This window comes from Pangasianodon hypophthalmus, chromosome 17, assembly GCF_027358585.1.
Source record: "Pangasianodon hypophthalmus isolate fPanHyp1 chromosome 17, fPanHyp1.pri, whole genome shotgun sequence".
Lineage (NCBI taxonomy): Eukaryota > Metazoa > Chordata > Actinopteri > Siluriformes > Pangasiidae > Pangasianodon > Pangasianodon hypophthalmus.
The window spans coordinates 13071291-13097091 of NC_069726.1; the positions used below are offsets into that span (position 1 = coordinate 13071291).

Here is a 25801-nt window from a genome sequence, read left to right on the forward strand (position 1 = left end):
CTCACTGCATATAGTGGATATCTTTTTGCTCTTTATTATGAGTGGTGCAGATAATTATGAAGTTGACTGTATCTTTTCAGTCATATTGTATGTGTTTTTTATAATACGTTATTGCAATGGATGTATAAGTATAAGAACCCTGAGAGTACACTGTGTTCTAATGCTCAGTGTGAATCTTATGGAAATCCACATGGCTGTGTTCAAAATGAAAAGATACAACGTATAATTTTTTTTTTTTTTTTTTTATAATGAAATGAAGCAAAATGTATTCCCAAGGACACAGCACTCGGCATTAGTTTAGCAGCAGCTGTTATATAAAGGAAGATTTCTGCAGTTCACTGCAAGGTTAGGTGGTCTCCATGGGAAGAGTAGTGCATTCTTTTCCAAACAGATTTGTATACTAAAGTAGTGTATAGTTCATATGCCTTAAAGATTACCCTGAATAGGGGCTTTTTTTTTTTTTTTTTTTTTTTTTTTTCAAAGCATTCCTGCTAAACTGTAACTTAAAGATCCATAGTTTCAAAATAGCCTCAGGTAATAACTTAAAGCTCAAACCTACTGTCTGCTAGGTGCAATCTGCTGTAAACAAAAGTACTCTGTGATTCTGTCTACCAGGCCTGCTGTGTGCAGAGAAAAAGCACTGAATATAAATTTTGCTTTCATTTATTTTGTGAGGTGGATAATGATTTCTTTATGTAGGAACTTTTTCTTTCCAGGTCTATTGCTAGACGTGACCCCCTCGCTAAAATACACAGTTCGCAGCAGCACATACAGTGTAAACAGCAGGGACCATAAGATAAAGTACAAATAAGTACAAATTTCCTATAATTCTATCATCTAGCATAGAGAGCTCTTGCAAGGTCACAAATTATTTAAAAATTTTCTCTTTTAATGTAATGTATTCTGCTTAGAGTTCCCAGGATAGCCTCTGGACCACTGTGACCCTGACCAGGATAAAGCGGTTACAGAAGATGAATGAATGAATGAATGAATGAGTGAATGTGTTTGTTATATAATATAGTTTAGCATATTCAAAAGCAGATTAAGTGTGGAGACACTGTCATTTTTTTTGTTTCAATTAAATGCTGTTAAATTTGCTGTATGAGAGCCCAAGCAGAACAGAACAAACCAGCACAGATGTAGTATTTCATGTTTTTGTTTAAAATACAGATTGGCTGGTGATGGTGAGCTATATCACTCTGTTCGACAAAGTTTGATTTACGATCATTTTACACACTACTAGTTACTATGCATCTTAAGAGTCTGTGGTGTAACTGAAATTCTACACATGTAAAACTAGTGTTAAACTAACTACTTCCAGTGTATGGTTTAGAACATACTTTATGCCCTGGCGTACAGTTGACCTTATGATTAGGTGGTACAACTAGCTGCTACTATAGTATTAATGAAGAGAGATGTTATGTATTGAGTGTGTATTATTTAGGTATCATTATTAGGCAGTTATCTTGTATATGTTTCAAGAGACACGTAATCAAAAATGTCAGTCATTTAAATTTTTTTAAATTTAAATTTAAAACATTTTTCCTATAACTTCCTGAGTGATTAATATTAGAGGCGGTCCAGTGCAAATTTGATGCTTGTCAGCTGAGAATATTTTAGCACCAAGATAGGATATTTTAACCCAGAATATTAGTGTAATATTTTAAAAATCAGTCTGGACCTGCTTTCAAACACATAACCTGATTGCTTCATACCAGCTTTGGTTCCATGATTGTCCAAAGCTGGTATGAAGCATTGTTCTCATCAATGGTATTTTGCTAGCAAACAACCTGGGCCTAGTTTTCCAAAGGTATTATAATGTTAAGATCATTGTAAGTGGTAGAAAGCATGTGAGGCACTCTCTTCCAAAAGAAAGAAAGAAAGAAAGGTCCACTTTGAAATTGAAATATTTGTTATGTGCTTAGCAATTCTGGCCCTAATTTGTTGGGGGGATGCGGGGAGGGTGCTGTATTTTTGTTATTCCCATAAGAAATTAGAGTGTGTCTGCCACACTAATTCCGCAGGAGGACATTGCTAGCACAGTTAAAATGGCGTTTAATAGGAGGGGAAAAAATCACTGAATTCAAACATCAGTGATAATGGTCGGGTTTTGCTGTTAGCTCCTAAAACCAAGAACTTCTTTCCTTTCTCACTATTTTCCAGCAACATTCAATGTCATTAATAATAAATCCATTGGACTCAAAGGTCTAGAATGCACCTTCATGAGGTTAAAAAAAAACAAAAAAAAAATCAATTTCATTACAAAATAAACTGTGGACAGCACTGATGCTCACATGTTAATTATAAAGATTAATATGCAGGTTGTTCAGGGTAGATTTTTACTTTAATGACAGTCTTTGTGTTGCGACCATTTTGGAAAACTCCGATCTCCCTAATCTGTCCCAAAACGGGTAGGGATTTTCAAAAGCAACAACAGTTTTGTCAGATTCCCTACAATTTGTGTAGAGCTACATGCACTAACCTTGTTTCTCTATATATTTGTTGAAGTTGTATTGTGTTGGCTTTGACTGTTTCTTTGTGTTTACCGTCATAGTGTTCTCTAGTTGCCCTCAATCTGCCTGTTCTTGGTTTATAAGTGCTTACCCCATTGTATCTATATATCCATGTTTGGATATTTCTTGTAAAAACACTTAGTAAGTATTGTTTACTTTATACTTGTGCTAGCATTTCTCTAATGGACCTTCCACATTTTAATGGTCAAACCACTCTTGTTAGTCGCAAATAGAGATGAAGTTTGTCTTTATGACACTGGACTGGGGACGCTGACAGCAGGAGGGCAGCATAACAGTCTCGTGTAGCACATTTCCATCAGGTTGAAAGAATTCAGTAGCAGAAAGAGAAAGCATAATCAGTCGGTATGTAAGAGATTCAGCAGTCCCTTCATTTTCTAGGTTTTTTTTTTTGTATCCCACGGTCTTATTACAAATGTGCATGAGACATATCGCATAAAAAGTTATACATGGTTAAAGTTAGAGCGAGGGGTAGACATAGCAGTCGTAGCTTTTATCCATCCCTATAACATCTAATGAAATCATTCTGGCTAATTAGAATTCATTTTGAGATTTGAATGAATTGGTTGTTTTGAGACAAATGGAACCATGTGTGCATACCCTGCAGTGCTACTGGTTTAAAAAGGTCAAAAGGAAAATCTTCTTATGCCAATTTTTTTTCAGAGACATGGTGCAAAACATAGAGGAATTGCCTTCCATAAGTCTAGCTTGCAACTGAGCTTATCCTGAAGTATTTTGGTAAAATCATCTCTAAGGAAACATCTCATTATTAATTCACTATGAATAATCTTCATATATTTTATTAAACTTGACTCAATGTGGATTCTGCTAGTTCCCTGGCAGTTGTGCCAGTAAATGTCCTTAAATACATTGTGTCCAGAAGCTTCATACTGAGGTTCAGCTGGCAGCTACTTTATCAACATGGCCGCTCTCGGAATGCTGTGCATAACCATGCTGAATGATAATTGACATTTTCAACATTGCATGTATCTTCCCTACCTCACAACCCCCCAAAATGAATAATTTCAGCACAGAATCTGGTCAAATGAGTCATATTTCTGTGCAATGACAGACCATAAGTATAGCCTGAATTGCATTTGCGTTTAAGTGAGAGGCCTCTACTGTCAGAATAACAAACTCCAGCAGGAAAGCTAAGCCTCAATTACTGCAGATTTGGACACTGAAATTTCCAAATGATGGCCTAGTTTTCTATTTCAAATTGCATTCGACCCCAAGGTTAAATATGGATTTGTGGTGTGTATATATAAAGTATCATACAATCAGATATTAAATGAATATATAACGAGCACAGATCACATTTGGACAGCTGTCTCAGCTGGCTAAATTGCTCCACTTCTTTCATATAAATATTTAGGACAATTCCACTGGCAATTTTAAGGCAATGCTGGAGACCACGTTTGCGAGTTGTGTTTTTGGGAAGCCATGTAAATCTGTCTAATTAATGGATAAATAGTAGTAATTTAGCTGTGTGGGCAGAGCACGAAACATGCATGGAAGCAGTAAAGGGAGCAAAAAGAAAGGAAAAAAGAAAAATTAAAGAATGAACAGACACAGATGGATGAGAGGAATTGATCAATGCCATATTTATATTAATAAAGGCTGCAACACTGCACAGTCTATCATTTTCTTATCTCTAATACACCTGACTCAATTAATAATTAACCAATGTGTTTAAGCAGGGAAACCACTGCATTATTCATGGTTATGGTCATTCAGAAGTGAAGTTTAGGAATGCTAGTATAGATGGCTGCGTCACTGATTCTGCATAATTGTCTCCCCTGCAATTACAAAATAGCCTGGAGCATCATATCCGAGCAGAAATTTTGCATTCTGCTTGTAGAGCTCCCTGTGTGATGAGTAAAAGCCTCTTTTTCTCCACTTAGCTCAAGTATTTGAGTGTTTTTTTTTTTGTTTGTTTGTTTGCACACAGCAATTTCTTTGTCTCACAGCAGTGGTCATATCAAGCCCAGTGGCTGTGTGTACATTTTTTTTTTTTTTTTTGCCATTAAAAATCTCTTCCGTGTTGATATTCACCTGAGCACTGAGTCTACAACCTACATTCCTCTCTCTCTCAAAATCATTATGAAGAGGAGACCTAATGATTGAACTTTATCTTATGTCTATAAGCCAGGCTTGTTTCAAGACGGTAAACAGGGTGTGCTATACACGTCCATCAATGACTTTGGGAAAAACTGAAAAAGCAAAGTAATCTCAAAGGGTTAGAGATTAGAGAGGGTGCTGAATGATAAATAGATTTTGCACCTACTGGCTAATAAAGGACTTTTTTGGTGTTGTAATTATGAATTTGTTTTTTTTTTTTCTGCAGTTAATTTTGCTTAGTGTGTCTCCAACAAGGGAATTCACAACACTAATTAACTGAATGCAACTACGCTGTGCTTAGGTCAGCCGAAGTTTAAAGAGAAGTCACAGAATTAGTACCAGCATCATTGGACCATTTGCAAGATCTGTATATATTTTAATTAAGTCTTATCACACACAATTTCCTCTCTAGGCCCGTTCGTCGTCGTAAAAAGAGGAATGACCTGTAGAAAATTAAGAGATAACCTGGTTAATCCAACTGAAGGCATTTTATTCTAATATCATTCACAGTCATGAATCTGCCTTTAACGGGAGTCTGCTTTGTAACTTTAATGAACACATTATATAAATATGCAGGAAAGAAATGAGCTAATGACAAGCTGATAGTCACTAATATAGTGAAGCTGCAGTGAAGCAGAAGCAGATAACAGATTAGGTTATTGTTTCTATTCAGATATTTTCTAAAAAAGGCTAAAATAATTGGTAATAAAACTTAAACAATTGATTCATCATTGAAATTCATTGATAGCTTACTTCAGTGAAGTAAGTACTTCGGGTTAGCAGATAAACACATTGCCAATGAACTCATTAATATCATTTATATACAGTGGATATAAAAAGTCTACACACTCCTGTTAAAATGGCAGGTTTTTGTGAAGTAAAAAAAAAATTAAACTAAGATTAATCATGTCAGATCTTTTCCCACCTTTAATTGGAAATTGAAAAGTATACAAATAAAGTGGAAAATGGTCAGAAAATGTTTTTAGGGGAAAAAAAGGAAAAAAAAGTTACAATAACTTGGTTGCATAAGTATGCACACCCCTAAACTAATATTTTGTTGAAGCATCTTTTGATTTTATTACACCACTCTTTTACTCTTTTACTCTCTTACAGTCTTTTTGTGTAAGAGTCTATCAGCGTGGCGCATCTTGACATGGCAATATTTTCTCACTATTTCTTGTAAAAACATTGTAGATCCGTCAAATTGTGAGGGCATCTCCAGTGCACAGCCCGCTTCAGGTCACCCCACAGATTTTCAGTTGGATTCAGGTCTAGGCTCTGGCTAGGTCATTCAGAAACATTGATCTTCTTTTGGTTAAGCCATTCCTTTGTTGTTTTGGATGTATGCTTTGGGTCATTGTTGTGCTGAAAGGTGAAATTCCTTTTCATCTTCAGCTTACTAGCAGATACCTGAAGGTTTTGCACTAAAATTGACTGGTATTTGTAGCTACACATGATTCCCTCCACCTTGATAAAAGCCCCAGTTCTAGCTGAAGAAAAACAGCCCTAAAGCATGATGCTGCCAGCACCATGCTTCACCTTTCGGTGATGTGCTTTTTTTTTTTCGGCAAACGTATCTTTTGGAATTATGGCATTATTATAACTTTTGGAATTGTTCTCATCAGACCATTTTGCCACATGGTTTGGGGTGATTTAGTTGAGTTTGGATGTTTTTGGGGAGAAAGGGTTTCTGTCTAGCCATCCTACCCCATAGCCCAGACATGTGAAGAATATGAGAGAATGTTATCACATGCAGAGAGTAACCAGTACTTGTCAGATATCCCTGCAGCTCCTATAATGTTGCTGTAGGTTTCTTGGCAGCCTCACTGATAAGGTTTTGTCTTGTCCTTTCGTAAATGTTGGAGGGACGTCCTGTTCTTGGTGATGTCACTGTGGTGCACAATTTTCTCCACTTGTTGATGATGGCCTTCACAGTGTTCCATGGTACATCTAATATTTTGGAAATTCTTTTATACCCCTCTCCTGATCGATATCTTTCGACAAGTGAGATACCGTACATGCTTTGTGAGCTCTTTGCAGACCATGGCTTCAGGAGTCACATGAAACCAAGAAGATGTGAAGAAAATCCCACAGAAAGAGCTGGTCTTTATTTGGGGTTAATCAGAATATTGAACATGAGACTGAATGTGATTGGTTCATTCTGAACACAGCCACATCCACAATTATAAAAGGGTGTGCACACTTTTACAACCAGGTTATTGTACCTTTTTATTTTTCCTATTTTTCCCTAAAATGTTTCTGATTGTTTTTCACTTAATTTTTATATCTTGTAATTTCACATTGAGGGTGGAAAAGGTTCTGACATGATTTATCTTAGTTTCTTTTTTTTTACTTCACAAAAACCTGCCATTTTAACAGAAGTGTGTAGACTTTTAGGCTTAGTTTCATATTTGTCTGTCCTGCAAAATATTTCTTAAACATGCATATGCAGAAACTGGCACATGTTCAGTGGGCTTGATTTATGAAGCCGGATACGAACAAATTTATTCATAATTCATTCACAGTTGAGTTTACACAAGAAATTTGTGAAAAACGTTTTGTGTATATTTAAGTATAAGCAGACTCACTTATGTAAACCTTGACTAATAGGCTATAAACTGTATAAGTGGTGATAAGTTACTGCAGATTTAAATATGGACTATGCTGCAAAGTTTAAATAGCTTATTTCTTTCAATTACACATAAGAATTTCACATAAAAACATGAAACTCAGTCATTTCATATTAATGATTTGAAAGAAAGCCAAAACAAATCCATAAACTGAAACGAATAACAGAAGCCATTGAATTAGGACAAAAGTAATGGCACCCCTATAAAAAATAGTAAGAGTTAGGGTGTAGCTATGGTAGCTATTCACTGCAATGGCTGGGTTACATCGTCGGAAGGTTTACCACATGCCATGCCTAGGAGGCGCTCTTTCACCATTTAGCTGTCATTTTTTTTTGCCTTTTATACAGTTTTGTGGGTATCACTAAATGTAAATTAACCATGCCATGAGCACACTTGTTAATTTATGGTTGTTTGGTATTTATCAAAATATGCACACAAGTATGAAGAAAATAAGCATTACCGAAACTTTTATAAGTCTGTTGGCGAGATTTTTTTGTTTGGTTTGGCTTCTGAAAACATTTATACACAGCTTTACTAAATGATTGATTAGTGAGGCTGATGTCCTGATTGGAGCATCTGGAGTGTTGCATGTACTAGGCTGGAGAAGAAGCGTGAACAGTTTAGCTTAGTTGACATGGAACATGGAAAATAGGACAATCTTTGTAAAAATATTTATACATATCGTGAATAGTTATTAAAGGAAGTCTGTCGAGACTACGGGGCTTACTACCGTGGATGCCTATAGGGGTTAGCATGTTTGCCTCGCACCTCCGTGGTTGGGGGTTCGATTCCCGTCTGTGCCCTGTGTGTGCAGAGTTTGCGTGTTCTCCCTGTGCTTCGGGGGTTTCCTCCGTGTACTCCAGTTTCCTCCCCAGTCCCGAGACATGTACTGTAGGCAGACTGGCATCTCTAAATTGTCCATAGTGCCCCGAGTCCTGTGGGATAGGCTCCAGGCTCCTCCGCGACCCTGTGTAGGATAAAGCGGTACAGAAAATGGATGGATTGATGGATGGATAGATGGATAGGTGGATATTGTCACTAATATTGCACATATAATAAAACTACGTATGTGCAATGTTGTTGATACCATCTTGTCTTTTTTGTAAGTGCTTAAAAACAAGTGTTACACCTGTCTCCAACCAGATTCAGCTAGAGGACGATGATGTGTGACAGATTTATTCCTGTGCGTCTGGGGAGAACACTTCTGAACTGCTGTTACATAAGACTTTATGAATTGTCTATTAACTGCGCTCTGCTGGGCTCATAAAAAAGGCATAAACCATTCCAGGCTAGACATGAGCAGAATATTTATATTTACCAAGTGGGCCTGTAAGATGGTTTATGAGCTTTTTACGCGTGGTTATGATCGGGCACGTAAAGAGCGCGTTTAGTGTGGTAGTGGTGGTGGCGTGCTTTAGCGTGGGTTGATCTCAGCAGATTTCTTCTTCGCCGCTGCTGCACGGGGGGGGAAAATAAATAAATAAATAAATAAATAAAGAGAAGAGAAAAAAAAGGAAAAAAATCGCGCACTCTCGTTTCCCGCGTGCGCTCCCTCTGCGCTCCAGTTCCGCTCCAGTCCAGATCTGCGAGCTGCAGCTGATGGTGTGTGTGTGTGTGAGTGTGTGTGAGTGAGTGTGTATCAGTCTCCCTCTGACCTAACCACGGCAACAACATCTGCCATTGCTGTGTGCTCGGGAATATCAGCCTGCGTTGCTTTCGAGTCGGCTCGAGCGACGCGCTTTGCAGTTTGTTAAGGCGGAATTTTCAGCGCACGGTTCAGTTCCACGGTTCGCTCTGAAGGCGCGTTTGGTGAAGCTCTGCGTCACTGCTTCACATCCAGCTCACACACGCCAAGGCGGCGGAAGTTTTCCAGGAATATCCAAGAGGACAGAGTGTTTGATTTGGATTTTTTTTTTTTAAAAAAAGCGCTCTGGCTGGAAATCTGCACGCGGGACAAGCCGCTGATAACCGGACACATCCGATCTTTTTTAAGCGCTCGCGCATTAGTTGGGGGGAAGTTTTGCAAAACAAACAAAAACCAAACAAACATGGGCTTATGTGGTTATGTAGTTGTGCCCTGGAGATGCCTGGCAGTGCTGGCTCTGAGACTGCTCTTCCTTGTGCCTGCAGGAGTGCCAGCGCGCAGCGGAGACTCTTATTTAAAGGACAACATCACGGTGAGACAGGGGGACAGCGCCGTCTTAAAGTAAGTCCTTCCTTCTCTTCCCATTGCTGCTGCTGCTGCTGCTGCTGTGATGCTGCGCGCGACGCAAACCCTGCCGAGGAGAAACGAGCTCGTGCTTGCACACTCTTTCTTCTGTTTAACACGCGACTGGTGTTAGCAATCAGTTCACTCATTAAATACTGCTCAGTGTGTCTGCAAAGCTTTTGTTTCGTCATTATTATTATTATTATTATTATTATGATTATTATGATGGAATATTCTGAGAAGATGCTGAGGATGTGTGCTGTGTTTCTTTTGCTGGTGGCCTTGTGCTGTAAGCTGCTGAGACGTGTGTGATTGCGTAAGAACTCTATGGACAAATCGAGTGTATCATTTTGGCAGAATATACTACACACACACACACACACACACACACACACACACACCATCCATCGTTTGGTTTTCTCTCCCATCCTTTCATCCTTTCTTTCTCTCTTTGTTCATGTCCATCTCTCCCTGTGTGTGTGTGTGTGTGTGTGTGTGTGTATATATATATATATATATATATATATATATATAGAGAGAGAGAGAGAGAGAGTGAGAGAGAGTACTGTGCAAAAGTCGTAGGCAAAGAATTGCAATAGAGCAAGGATGCCTTCAAAAATAATGAAATTCAATGTTTCTACATTTTAAAAAATACTATAAAGAGCAGCAAACAGTAATAATACAAGTAATAAAAGTCGATATTTGGTGTGACGATCCTTCACTTAAAAAAAAAAGAAAGAAAATCAGTAGTCTCAGGTATAATGTGTGCAGTTTTATAAGGAAATGAGCTGTAAGTGTTACTGAGCATCCTGCAGAAGCAGCCACAGTTCTTCTGGAGACTTCGACTGTCACACTTGCTTCTTATTTCTGCAGCAAAACCCAGCAGCCTTCATTATGTATTTTTGTCTGAAAAGTGTCTCTTATGTAATATGCTGCTTTCTTTTACTGATATATAAATATTTTTCTGTATTGTTTAATTTTGTGCTGGAAAACTAATGTTGGAAATCTAAAATGTCTTTTGTACTGATTTGATAATGTAGAAGTCATAAAATACAAATCTATAACAAAGTTTGTACAAAAAAATTGAGTACCTAAGACTTTTGCACAGTACTGTATACACACACACACACACACATATATACATATATATATATATATATATATATATATATATATATATATATATATATAGAGAGAGAGAGAGAGAGAGAGACACAGACACATGCTCACTCACTTTCACACTCTCTCTCACACACAGACACGCAATCACTTATATTCTTACACAAACAGACTCACACCCATCCTCCCACCTTCACTGTCACTTGCACTTGCACTCTTGTACACACAATCGCATGCGTTTGTCTTCCATTGATATAATCATTAATGCAGCTAATTATTGCTGTGATCAAATCTAACCTTAACCTTAATCTCAGTATCCACTCAGTGGCTATTTTAAAGTTTAAATAATACTTGAAGTTTTTTTGTGGGAAACAAACAAATAAAAAACAAAAAAAAAACAGTTTCTCTTGTGGGGAAAGATCAAAATGTATATACTTGTGTGGAAATTTGGTCCCCACCAAGACACACACATACACACACACACCCCACCTCCCACCCCCGATCCCCACCCACACACACACACACACTCACACGCTAACTCTGTATCTGCCGACTTTGACTTTAATGGTCTCGGTCCTTTGTGGATGTAGAGGTTCCTCCTCTCTGCCTTTGTTCATACGAACTTTCCTATGTCTTATATCATCTCGGAGTGTGCTGTTGCCCAGAGCATGGTGCCAGCCACAGCGGGGCTCTGTCTCAGCTGAAACAGAGCGTGGCCTGTGGTCCATTATAACCACAGCAACACACTGCAAAGACTCATTTATTTTAGAATAAAGCTGCCAAAGTTGAGAGAGTAAGGCTGCAACATTTTTGATAAATGCAGAAATTATGATATATATATACATATATATTTTTATTTACAATTTAGGTCACGGTTCTCACTCATTTCTTTTAATTCTTTGAATTTTCAATTTTATCAAGAACAATATGTGTATTATTATATTCTCACCTTACTCTTGCAGACATAAAAATGATTTATGGTTTATATGCATTCATTTGAATACGTTATTGTTTCTATAGTAACAGATCATTCACAGGGACTTGTATGGCAGACACTCCCCATCATCTAAGGCTAATTATAAACAAATAAAAAGTAAAAAAAAATTCCATAATCTATAATAATCGAATATAATCCTTTATATGATTCCACCACGAAAGTGTCTTCTGGAGAGAGGACTTTATGACTTCATGATTTCCAGTTTTTCGGTAACATGACAAGCTGTGTTTATTTTTTTTAAACATCTAGAGAGAGAGAAGAACAGAGAGGCTGAGGAGGGGGTGACTATTTATACTGCTGTAATGTAGGTGATAACAGGAACTAATTTGTCTCACAGATATTGCACAACATTGAATGTAACCATATATGGTTAAACTATGATGTTTATTGTAATTGTAATCATTGGCAAATTGCTGCGTTATAAGAGAAATAAAACCCGCGGGTATGTGCTGGTATTGGCAAATAATCAACTTGTGTGATGTCGTTACCACCCCGGTGGTGGTTCTTACATAACTTTTATAACTAGTTATTCATATGAAAAACAAACAAGGCTTTTATCAATACAGTGTGCCATTTCGTGCAAGTCTCTGACTGTCATCTCCGCTACAGTAACATGTATTCTCATCTTCCTGCCTTTTTTGTACATTAATGATGACTGAATCAATGGTGTTTATTGTATTTGTAATCATTGGCAAATTGCTGTGATTATAAGAGGAATAAAACCTGTGAGTATGCGCTGTTATTAGCAAATAATCAACTTGTGTGATGTCGTTACCACCCCAGTGGTGGTTCTTACATAACTTACATCACTAGTTATTCATTTGAAAAACAAAAAGGCTTTTATCAATACAGTGGGCCATTTTGTGCAAGTCTCTGACTGTCATCTCTACTACAGTAAAACACCGTACCAAAGAACTACAGTAGCGTGTATTCTCATCTTCCTGCCTTTTTTGTACATTAATGATGAATGAATAAAGCACTGTGTGACTGCTGTATTTGTGTCTGATTAACAGAGCTTGCACTGAACACTAAACCTTTGTACAGCTGTAATGACTCTCACACTTGATGTACCATATAAAGGGATACATGAGTAGGAAGAAAATGTTGTGTAAGCAAAAGAATCCACATTTAATCAGTTGTCCTTTCATTCCATTACATAATCTATTAATATACAATACTTTGCACTATACTGACAGCTGTTTGTTTTAGAAGAGGATTCGTCACTCAGGTTTGCTTAGTGACCTTATTAAAATATATATCTACAAGATGTGTTTGTAATCATCCTTACACAAGGCCTGTTTTAGCTCACAGTGATCGTAAGGAAGTTAACCATGTGCCAGGGATGCAGGAAGCAGAAGTACAGAGGAAGCAGAAGTACAGAGGAAGCAGAAGTACAGAGGAAGCTGCGACACTTTCTCCATTTAGTTTTATTTCAAAATCTGCATTAGGCAATAACGTTTGTCATTTGTGGTTTACAGTCACATACAGTTCAAGTCAAAGTTTCTCAGCCTGTAGCAGATTGTGTGCTTTGTTCATTTTTATTTCTACAGGCTGCTTGTTTTTCTATAAGGCACATGGATTTGTTTATAGCACTCTTACATAACGTAAGCCCACTGTTGCTTTTTGCACCTTCTGCATCAGTGGTTTCTGTATCGTGTCATGGGGGTAGAACTGTACATTCATTGCTCTCAACATTACAGTCTAAAATTACAGTTGAATTATCAAAATGATATTATAAATGATTTTCGTAGTACATGTTCTTTTTGATATAATCTATCCAAAATAATTATGTTAATTAGGAAAAAATAGCATAGCATGACGTCCAGTTGTGCCCTATATCCATTGTGATTTGGTGTTAATATTGTGGTGTGGAGTTTATTAGGTTTACCCAGTTTGATTTGGGCCTCTTTTTCTTCAGTATTATTGCTATATAACACACAGTGGCCCCTATTCAGCAAAGTTGCGTAGAAACAAGCACAGATTTGAGTGCAACAGAATGACATACAAACAAGTCTGTGTCTGGCTCATGAAATGGCATCGAAAAGAGCCATGATCTGAGTACAGAATCAACTTCAGCTGCATGGACACATGTTCTCGCCTACTAGTCCCTCATACGCATACAGAACACCCCAGTTTATCCTCATATACAGTACGTCTAATGGATATGAAATGCACCCTGATTTGTGCAGAAGTTGTGACTGAGCAAATAAAAGGAAAGCATTCAGCAAGCTATCCATGATCCGAGGAAAGGAAGTGAAATAGAGAAATAGAGAAAGGAAGTGCAATCTTAAGAAAGAAGTAAATGGAGGGGGAAAAAATACATTTCAGTGACGCTGAGTTAGAGCTGTTTTTGTCTGAGGTTGCTGCAAGTAAAAAGACAGTCATGCAAGTGTGCTCTTTTTTTTTTTTTTTTTTTTAAGCTGCCTAAGGCCATAAACTGAACCGTTTTCCAACTTCATCTGTAGGCAGTTATGCAAACTCTATTTCTCTATTTCTCCCAATTACTTCTCTAGATTTATATTCATTTTAGAACTTGGAAATCAGATTTAATTAATGGTTCTTTTTTAAATTTAGGTGAGCCAAGTTTCCTTCCTGAGCAATTTTATATATATATATATATATATATATATATATATATATATGTATATATATATATATATATATATATATATATATATATATATATATAAAACACTGTAAGAAATTAATCAAAATTAACCCTGAAAGGCAGACTAGCAAATTAATAAAATTATGTTTGGTCTGTTTTGGTGTGAAATTAAATCATGAGCTCAAAAACATGCAATAACATCCAGGTGTCTTCTAATAACCTATTTGCAAAAGACTCCATATCCAGCACAGAGCTTCATGGCACTCCTTATACACAGATGCACCTAATATTCAATATAAAGACTAATGAGTCTAATAAAGAGCCACATCTGCAAATCTTGATTCAGATTTACAGATTACATTTTGAAAAAAAAAAAAAAAAAAAAAACCAATAAACAAACAAACAAAAAAACAAAATGCATTCTCTACATTTTAGTATAGGGTTCCTACAAGATTATTACTCTACCTATAATACTTGCTATGATGATTATAGATATTGATATTGATCATTCAAATGCAAGCATTTTTCTAATTATTTCAGGTTGTTTTGTCAAATACATATGCATTCTGACCAGGTGCATTTGTCTCTGTGGAACTCTTTTTATTCGTACTGCATTTTCTTCCATTGATTCAGTCTTTCTCACAGCACTGGTCCCTACGGAATTCACTATGCCACCGTGGAAGGAGTTTATTTAGATTTTATTTAGCTTTAAAGGACAACAAAAATAATTGCAGGAGGAATTCCTTCTGAAGTGCACACCTCTCCACTTCATGCGGTGTGATATCAAAGTGTTAACGCTCGATTAAAGCAAAAGAACGCGTAGATTTATGCGCTCGAATGTAGAATTGACTTCATCAAGTCTACATACACTATATGACCAAAAGTAAGTGGTCACCTGACCATCACACCTATATGTTGGTTATCCCTAAACTGTTGCCACAAAGTTGGGAGCACACAATTGTATATAATGTCTCCTATGCTGTAGCATTACAAATTTCCCTTCACTGGAACTAAGAGGCCTGAACCTGTTCCAGGATGACAGTGCCCTTGTGAGCAAAGCGAGGTCCATTAAGACATGTTTTGCTAATGCTGGAGAGGAAGAACTCGAGTGGCCTGCACAGATCCCTGACCTCAACCCCACTGAGGACCTTTGGTATGAACTGTAACTCTGACTGCGCCCCAGGCCTCCTCAGTCAACATCAGTGCCTGATCTCACTAATGCTCTCGTGGCTGAATGGACACAAATCCCCACAGCCATGCTCCAAAATCTAGTGGAAAGCCTTCCTAGAAGAGTGGAGGTTATTATAACAGCAAAGGAAGACTACATCTGGAATGGGATGTTCAAGAAGCACATATGAGTGTGATGGCAAGTCCACAAACTTTAGTTACATATAGTATATTTCAAGTATTGAGATCTGTTCTGACTAACAAAGTAAATGTAGCCATATTCAGCTGTAGTTAACAATATTCAGTCATAAGTGGAATGGTTATTTGTAATTTTTTGTAATTTTGTAACCTTGAAAATTTGTAGCTTTTTAATGGCATTGGCTCGGGATGCCACCAACAGAATGTTGTTGTGTCTAACACAATGACAGTAACACTTTGAATCCTTGAATACAGCCTGCTTTCTTCACTGCCTGCCTCACTGTTTTTTTTTTTTTTTGTCCCCACCATTCAACACAGCGGTGGCTTGTGAATGTATTAGTCAGCTAGTCCACACAATAATAATAATAGTAATAATAATAATAATAATAATAATAATACATATATAGAAACTTTTGCTTCAAACCAAATGAGAAAAGTGAACACAAGAACACAATATTGACAAAACTGGTTAGCTGCCTGTTTGATTATACCGCTGAACACAGCCTTGCTAGCTTGCTCAAAAGGCAGCGGCCGCTACTAGTGTTGTGCTGTTGAACAAAATCCAGCAAATCAGCCCCTGATGACAGCAGTGCACAATAGCTTTATATCCCATAACTTGCCAAAAGAAATGCTATTGTTCAAAACTGCTGAGAAGGCAATGTGCATAATTATGTCTGTCTGTGGCAGTATGAAATTAATATTTTAATGCATTCAAATATTTTAAGTAATTAAAAGTGAAATATAATTAATTAAATTTTTTTTTTAAACCGACGGCCTTAGTGTATAGTGTTCCAGTAATCAATTTAAAACAGGGGCGGCAGGGTGAAAGAAAATCAGGCGATTCTGGGCGGTCCTGGTGTGACATGTGTCTAGAGGGAATGTAGTACTTGAATGAACAGCTAAATTTTTGTTGTTTGTGAATGATGAGACATTATCTTTAGGGCTGGCCTGAACAGAATTTAGCAGGCTTCAAGTAATCGCTGGTGTGTCTGAATGGGTACCTGAATACTTGTTCTTGAATCCACCTGAAAAAACAGCATTTCTTATGCGCAATCAGCCATAATTATGTTTATTACTACAATTCAGAATATATCCAGTAGGCGGTATTGATGTATTAACAGTGTATACCGGTCACGACACAAATGAGTCACCCGTGCATATTCAATAACACCAATAGTTATTTTAGCAACTTTTTTTTTATTACACAAAGAGAAATATATTTTTTTATTATTGCACAAACAGAAAGTTAATAATATCTCAGTTATGATGGTGTGTTTAGTTTTGGGAAACTTTAAAATAGCCTATATTGCAAGAGTCATAACCATTCCAGTAGCTGTACAACAATGAAAGAGCCGTTTCCCCTTCAGATCCACATTACGTGTAAAAGGTTTTTTTAAGCCCAATTCTGGTGAGTTCCTTGAAGTGGACTGCCATGCCAAGTTTGTTGAGCCAAAATGGCCACTATTCCAGGAGGTATTTTATATTTTATATTTTTCCCCTGGTTCTTGTTTATGCTGTGTGTAGAAAGTCAACTTCATTAGAAGTTTGACCTCCTCTGGATTTGCATCAGTTTGCTGAGACATCATCTTAAGTTTTTCTTTCTTCTCTTGCTGGCTCTCTGGGGTCTTTCCATGGGGCAGGAATTTTAAATCACAGTTAATGCACCCGTAAGTGTCTTGGACTGCTGTTCTCTGTTCTAGAGGGACTTTGTCTGCGTCAGACTCATCAGTGGGATGCTTTCATTTTCTTATTTTTGGGGTCATAGAGGTTTGCATGAGCCAGTGCACTCTCAGTGCTGGTCCCAAGCCTGGAAATGGGGAGGGTTGCATCAGGAAGGGCATCTGGCATAAAACTTGTGCCAGAATCAATATGCAGACGGGTGATCTGCTGTGGCGACCCCAAATGGGAGCAGCCGAAAGAGAGAGAGAGAGAGAGAGAGAAAAAAAAGGATTACTTGACATTCTATCCTATATTGCAGTTGCTTGACAAGAGAGTGATACCCTGGCCCAATCACGTCTCCCTCTATTATGTCTTGCACAGATTTTGGATATTTTGCCACCATCTTTTTGGCAACTTCAATGGAGTTCCTTTTACTTATCCAAGAACTTTTTCGCATCCTCTCACAAACCACAATCCGGACCATCTCTCTTCTCATTTGTGGACTTGGTCGTTTTCCTCTCTCCAATGACTGCATCAGGTCCCCTCAGAACGTATCCCATAGTATCATAAAGGTAACCACCCAGACCGTATCAGGGCTTTGGGAGCTGTTGGAAGAGGTTGAGGGTGAACTTCTGGGTTAAGAGACAGCCAGGATGCGGGAGCTGCTGAGCAGAGATGAGCTGCTGGATTCAGGAGTCTGGCCTCCAAAAACACATACACATACACATAAAAAGAGTTATCAGGAACACAATGTGAATGTTTCTATATTTCCGATTGATCTTTTATTCAGGCTACTTTGAGCACTGGTTGCATCCTGTACTGCAATACCTGACTTACATCTCAGCTTCCAAGCAGCAAGGACTTTTCTGGGTTGAACTGGCCTCAACGCTGACAGCAAATCAGCCTCCTCAATAAACTGAAAATCATCATATGTCTCCACCCCAAGGGATTGTAAAGTCTTTTCTAGAATATCTTTTGTCACCTCTGGAAGGTCAGGCAAGGCCTCAGTGATGGTGGTGCGTAGAAATATTTGCTCCAAGTCAGTCATTTCTGGAATCAAGGAAGAACACACCAGCCACCAGTTTTCAAGGTTACAAATGAAAGAAGACAATAGTAATTAGTCAGTTAGACACATAACACAGTACATACAGTATATACAAATAAGAGGAACCTCTACATCTGCTGCATCATTTTGAATTAAAATAAAGACAAATTCTCCAAACTCCATGGACTCATCTTTTTTTGACACAAGGAAGTGCCCTTTTTTATATGATGCATCTTTATACTGTATGTCTGTGGAAACACTAGTATTGCTTTCTGAAAAGCCAGACTCTCTCACTTGTGTCACTGGAAAGGTTGGGGTAAAAAGTACAACTGTCTTTGACTTGCAGGAGCTGACTGCATCCTGGCCCAGCTGAAAGAGATGCCTGAAACATCTGATGTCTTTCAGATAAAGTTAGGCAGAAGTTTTTCAAATGTCTGGTACATCTCTCTAAATAGCTGTGTTTACTTTTTAAAACGTATCGTCCATAATCTGATCAAGGGGCCAAATTTCAAAATTAGTGTCAGATAGTGCCACAAGAAATGGTGTTTTAGTTTTAGTGGACTCTCAGGAAGTAAACACTTTCTTCATTCGAAATATTCTTGGAAAATGATGTGAGGATAGGCTACCCCTGACAACGAAATATTTTGTGCACAAATCATATCAACAATATCTTTAAGCTGGAGAGTTAACTGCCACACATCATCTTCTGGATTTTGCACTTTGTCACTGATTAATACAGGCAGCAACCTTAAGAAATTCCAATTCTGACTGGCTTGACCTGAAAGCTTGGACACCACAGAGTTAACAGCACATGGCTTTGCGAGAGCATCAGATCCTTTGTATTTGAACTGCTTGATGTGCCGGTTCAAAAGTGAATATATAATTTTTTTTAAATAATTTTCTTTATCTTAATGAAATACTTCAGATACAGTGCAACATCATAGGATAAGCCACCCTCAAATATGCCATGGCCTAAACAAGTTGGGAGACCAAGCTGGCAAACATGACAAGATTTTAGAGCATTGAAAAGAGCGTTTATGTTTATGCTTTTGATGTCTTGACTGTCTTCAGCTTGTAAATCACCAACAGCAGAATCATAACTTTCAGGGGTGTGCTGTGGAACACGTACATTTGGATCATCACTCTGAAACTCACTGCGTGTGATTTCACAGTACCTACTTTAGTCGTACTGATAACGACTAAAGTTTTTAGTAAACCCACCAATGCTGTGTGAACCCAAATTATCCCCAGCAATACAGTACAGAGCCCCTTTGACCGTTTCACCACCTATAGTTATTCCATTTTCCTTCAAATCTTTTAAATCCTCTAACATCTCTGAGAAAACCTTAGCACTTCCAAATTGTCTTAGGTCATTCTCTCCACACAGTAAGAAAAGGAACATGTAATCAGTATTGGACCGCACTTTAACAGGTAAATTTGCCACAGAAAGATAGACTGCAACAACTTTTTTTGTGTTTTTTCTTAGCAGAGCTGAGGGGATTGGCAATTTCAAAAGCATCCTGGTACAGAATTAGCTTCAGGCATCCTGGATTCTTTTCAATGAAAACCTGCTTGGACTTTTTTGGTTGGACAAAGTTTTGTCCATCACTTGTCACCAAAATCATCTGAGTCTGTTGCACAAGACTATTATGACACTGAATTCTTCCATAATTCTGATTCTAATAAGCGATTTACTGTTTGTATCACAGGTATGTAGTAAGCAAACCTTTGTGTCATATTTTCATCATTTCCTAATGTTACTTTTTTAGCCTCTATGTATTTGAACATCTTTTTGAACACCTGAGCTCTTGAGTATGTTGTTCTCAGTGGTCCCTGATGACAGAGAACAGATCTGAATCCTTCACACAATCACCAATTTTAGCAATAGCATCATCTATGAGACACATGTCATTTTTTAAAAGTGAATATAGTTTACGTAAGTGTAATCCTGGCCTTAACTCATGCACATTTTGCATCTCTTCGACAACCGTCTGTATTGTTGAAGCTGGAGGAAGGAGCTGCCCTTGGAATTTTAGGTAGAATAAACATACATTCCTAAGAAAGGTCTCATTGAAATTCTGTGGCAATTCAATGCTTTCATTTGTTGTTGCATCATTTGAACTCTGGGAAGCATCTTCACATGCAATGACAGCAGAAGACTGAGAAATTGTTTCCCTCTACATGTTACTTATGCTATCCACCGAACATGCTCTATGATTCCTGGACATATAAGCAGGAAATGATGATTTCACAGTGAACGGATTTTACAACCTGTTACTGGACATGCCACAGGTCACCCTTCCACTATATGCTCTTTTAAATGGGTTATAAGTCCTTTCACTGTGTAAAATTGACTCTCGCACAGTGAAATTATGGTGACCATATGTCGTCTTTTTTCCCAGACATGTCCTCTTTTTCAGGCCTTAAAAAACCTCTGGCCAAGATTTCTAAATTTGCGAAAATGTCTGGGATTCAGCGGTAGTTTCATTATGATGTGCTTATGGTCTAATACTTCATTATGTTTGTGCATGTTTGCATTTATTTAACCCCTCTCTGTAATTCCCGCCTTCCCGCACAGCAGTTGGTTGATTATAAAAGGCCTGCAGCAACCATTGGCCAAATTCCTGCCTGTCAAACATTAGCCTACTCTCAGTGAACGTGTGAAAGCGAAGAGCTGTTGTGTACGGCATCAAACAGTTGCTTGACAATAGCAGCAAATGACAGCCGTCCTGAGTCAAAACAATTCCCAAGTGAAAGTGCAAAAAAATCCCATTGAAGAAAAACACCCATGCTTTTGTCCCGGTCGAGATGCGTGGGAAGTAGAATGTTTGACATGCAAAGTTGGCACTTAGGTGTCAGTTGCAACCGATTTAGAAGCCCACATTAGCTCTGCAAAGCATAAAGTGTCAGCAAAAGGTGAAAGTTCATCAGCTAAATTAACTGACTACTTTTTGAGACCAGGTAAAACAGAAGATGCAGTGACTGCTGCTGGGGGAGTTTTTGCATTCCACACCACTAAGCATCACAATAGCTACAGGTCAATGGGTTGCACGTCTGCCTTGTTCAGAAAGGTATTCCCTGATTCCGAGGCAGCCCGGAAAATTTTCAAGCACTCCTATGAAGACAGAAGCTATTGTTAACGCTGTACTAGCACTGCATTCTGTTGACATCGCTCTGAAAGCAATAGAAGAAATACTTTACTGTGGTGTGTCTACTGATGGGAGCAATCATGGTGCCGTGAATATATTCCCTTTGCTTGTTCAGTATTTTGATTGGAAGACCGGCGGAGTGCAAAGTAAATTTATCAAACTTAAAAAAAAAAAACACCAAGTGAATCAGCTGATATGATCGCACAATACAATGAAGAAACTCTGGACCAGAAGGGGATGTTTTCCAAATGCATTGCGTTGACAGGTGACAACTGCAATACGATGTACGGGGGAGAGGGAAGAGGGAAAGAATGTGTTTGCAAACTTAAAGAGGTCATTGAAGAACAAGACTCTAGTCAAGGTTTGCTGCCCAGCACACATCTTTAACAGTTGCGGTCTTTACGGGGTAAACACTCTAGGTGTTGATGTTGAGAATGTCATCTTCAAAATATATCAATACTTTCACATCTACACTGTGAGCACAGAGAATTTGAAGGAGTACTGTGATTTTGATGATACTGAATACTGAAGTCTCCTTTCTCACAGCAAGACACGATGGCTGTCACTATTCCCAGATATTGAGAGGCTACTACAGATGTTTCCAGCCTTGAAAGCTTTTTTTTGTCACAGGAAAAAAACACCCTCCTTGATCAAGAAGTTTTTTGAAGATGAGTTCAGTGAGATTTACCTCTGGCACATGCACTCTCCCGTGTGTGCATTCCAACTGCACATTCAAGAGATGGAAAATAAGAACAACTCAATTGTAGAAGTGAAGAAAATTTTGTGAGTCCACACCATGCATCTTGAACGCAAAACCAACAACTTCTTGTCACTTAAAGTTAAGGGACTATTGGCACAAAAGCACAAGGATAGGCTTGATAAGAAGTGTGACTAGTTCAGTACTCAAGTGCAGGGTCTGTACAGTTCATGCCTGGAGTATCTGGAGATGTGGATGGAATCCATGGAGGAGTTCTCCTCCTTCAGGTGGATGTATCTGAGTGAGCCACCTGACTGGAACGATGGAGAAGCCTGTATTTAACACTTGGAAGAAAAGGGGGTACCATTTGGTTTGATCAGGTCACCAATCTGAAGAAATTCATAGAAAGATGTAAGAGTGATGGAGAATTTGGTGATCTGCAAACAAACCAGAAGTGGACCAAGTATTTTGAAAGGTCCAAAATCATTGCATTTCATTCCGAGCTGCTGAAGATGGCACAGTTTTTCTTCACTATTCCCTCTCACAATGCTAATATAGAGAGTGTTTTCACTGATGCAAAGCCAGTGGACAAAGGGAATCACTTGTCTGTTGAGTCAAGGGTCTTCTATGTATTCAATAAAATTTTAAACACGTCTTTTCATGCCTACTTGATCAGTCATCAAGGACTATTGGGACAGATATGATTTTCAGGAAAATACAACTGGGCAAAGGAAGAGGACTGAAAAGGCACACATTTTTTTTTTTTTTTTTTATGTCATGGCCATATAATGTAATTTTTAATTTCATGTTATTGCATCATATTCCATGGCCATTCAAATGCGCAAATGACATAAGGTACACTTATGGCATCTAATATTTTATTTTATTCCATGGGCATTCAATGTAGGAATGTAGGAAAAAAAATTAAATGTGAGAAGAGTGAAACCAATTTTATTTAAATATATTTATGTGATGCTGACAGTGTGTCTTTAATAGTGTTGCTATTATTGCTGCCTTTACTATTAATGCAGTTTTAATAGTAACAATGTTTTGAACGCCCCCCATGTTCCTACAGTGCAGCACATAACCCCTTAACGTCTCTAGTGTTTTGATGCAAAAACGGCAGGTAATCATTTCTAGCAAACTAACAAAACCGCCCGCTTTTTAAATTTTACCCTCCTCGGATGATGCCGCAAAACCCACCAACCACAACAGCATGAGTTCAGCGTTAAGCATGAAACCCACCAGACTAATTAACCCCCGCTCAGTCAGCATTATTACTATGGCTGCAAATATACATATAATGTACACGCGGCTCCATGCGCTGGGAGACTGGGCGCGCACTCAGCCCCAAGCTGTGAACTTCACCAAGCTGTCTGCTCCTGCAATAATTAAATAATCCAATGAAAGAACAGCAATGAACTCTACTGCTCCATGAGTTAAGGAAGAGCTCATCTGGTTTGAAATTCAAACACAAGTATTTATTTTTGCAGGAATGTAAAATGTACATTGAAAATTAATACCGTTACATTTAAAATGGCCTTAAGGCACTATAAATATTACCAAATGACATTATTCTAAAAAAAAAAAAACAGAAAGTTTTCATTTTATCATTTACAACTGATGAACATTTATTGTATGCAAAAATAAAGAACTGATGAACTATTGAAGAGGTGTCCAGCTAACTGTCCGTTTGGAAGACAAAGAATTTAAAAATTATTGCAATTCCATCATCAGTTGCCTTATGTGTAAATACCATCAAATTAAAGTCCAATATGCTGTGATGGGCAGGCAAAATAACTTTATCAATGTCCTAATATGTATGGACCTAACTGTAAATTTGTCATTCATTTGTCCACAATATTAACAAACTCCATGTTCACTGCAATGACCTGCAGCTATGCCAAGCACATTTTATTTTCTTCAGTGAACATAAATTAAGGAAAACATAAAGGAAAGTGCAGGTTTTAGGGAAAATTTCAGTGTAAACACTCAAATGTTTTAAAATCCATTGGCTGTTAGCTACACTTACTCATGAGTTCTTTTATCAGGAAAATAGTTCATATGTAAATATAGTTCATATGAAAACAGTTCATACATATATAAGTTTTTATTTTTTACAGTGACCTACTACTATTATAGTTTTACTACTAGCCTACTGATATATTGTTATATACAGGCCTACTCAATTCTAAACAGACACCTGTTTTTTAAAACCCTTCATATTAACATAAGTTTATTGTATTTGTACATATTCTTACCTGTGAAGTATAGCATATGAATTTGTAAAATCTAATATGGTTTCTTTGTATAAAAGTTGTATAAAAAATTTTGTATAAAAAATCTACCTGACAAACAACATTAACATTGACATCTTGTAATTTTAACAGTATTTTATTGGTTTTTGTATTACAGTAGCCTCTATATTCTACAAAGAAATATGATTCTTTGAACATATTCTTACTATAAAATTAACAGTTGTGTTTGGTTCAGTATTGTACTATAGTATTTGTAGTATTTTCAAAATATTACTGTAAATTTAACACTGCTTCATTGCTTTTCTATTCACACTTTTGTGATGTCATGATTTTACAGTACTTCACTATTAATTTCATGGGCATTTATTTACAGTGTAGGATTGCAAAACCATTATTTCATTGCCTACATGGTACACTTAGAAGGGAAAGATGAATCTTCTGAATACTAAATAGAGAACTGAACACCGACATAATGAATAAATGCTTGAGTATCCAAATTATTCGGGCCAGTCCTAATTACATTGACTCGGGAGCAGAAAAAGCTTCTAGCAAAACGGTAATATTAAGCAGTTTCTCCATGTTGAGTCTTTCAGAAGGACGTGACCTCAGGCTCATGCTCGTTTTCTATTGTCCCATGCTTCCTAGATTGGTAGAATTTCTGCAGGATTTCCAGTACGAGCCTGAGCATGGATTACTGTCTGTGTGGAGTTTTGTATGTTCTACCTGTGTTCATATGAGATTCGTCTGGGTTCTCTGGTTTCCTCCCACCTCCCAAAGACATGCCAGTAGGTAGCCTGGATACACTAAATTGTTCATAGGTGTGAATGAGTGTGTTTGATTGTGTGTGTGCATGGTGGACTGTGCTGGATTGGCTTCCCATCCTGGGTGTATTCCCATCAAGTGTTTCCTGGGATAGGCTCTGGAACCACTGTGAACTGACCAGGATAAAGCAGTTACTGAAGAGGAATGGATGAAGAATGTTTTCTCTTTCAAATGTCATACTTTCATAGGCTTGATGTATGAATTAATTGGAAAATAAAAATAAAAAAAAAAAAATAAATAAAAATAAAATAAACAAGTCACTTACTGCTTACACATTTTATAAATCAGGACTGCATTTTTTCCTCCATACTTCAGAAATGCACTTTCAGTTAGAAGACCTTTAAGAAACATCATATGAAAGTACATATTTAAGCCTTATGGCCTTATTATAACTTTAAGTAAGTGTAACAAAATTATGGACTTAGAACCACCAAGCTATTGGCATTAGCCTGCTTTTTTCCAAAATTATCAGCCATTATGTCAGTCAGCAATTTTCATATTAGTGGCTTCAGTAATATGAATGACTTCCTGACAACTTGAAATCAACCATTTTTAAGCATTTCTCTGGCCAGTGGAAAGGATGTTACTGCT

At 37.6% G+C, this 25801-nt stretch overlaps 1 protein-coding gene across 2 annotated transcripts in view; it reads left to right on the forward strand.

The window, feature by feature from the left end:
* The window catches only part of opcml (opioid binding protein/cell adhesion molecule-like), a 221030-nt gene that overhangs the window by 76058 nt on the left and 119171 nt on the right, over nt 1–25801 (forward strand). Inside the window, exon 2 of one of the 2 annotated variants that reach the window (XM_026942052.3) lies at nt 9413–9488. In XM_026942052.3, the coding sequence (XP_026797853.3) occupies nt 9413–9488 (76 nt within the window). Of the gene's footprint in view, nt 1–8841; nt 9489–25801 lie in introns of those variants that run through there. The other variant, XM_026942051.3, reaches the window with a different exon arrangement.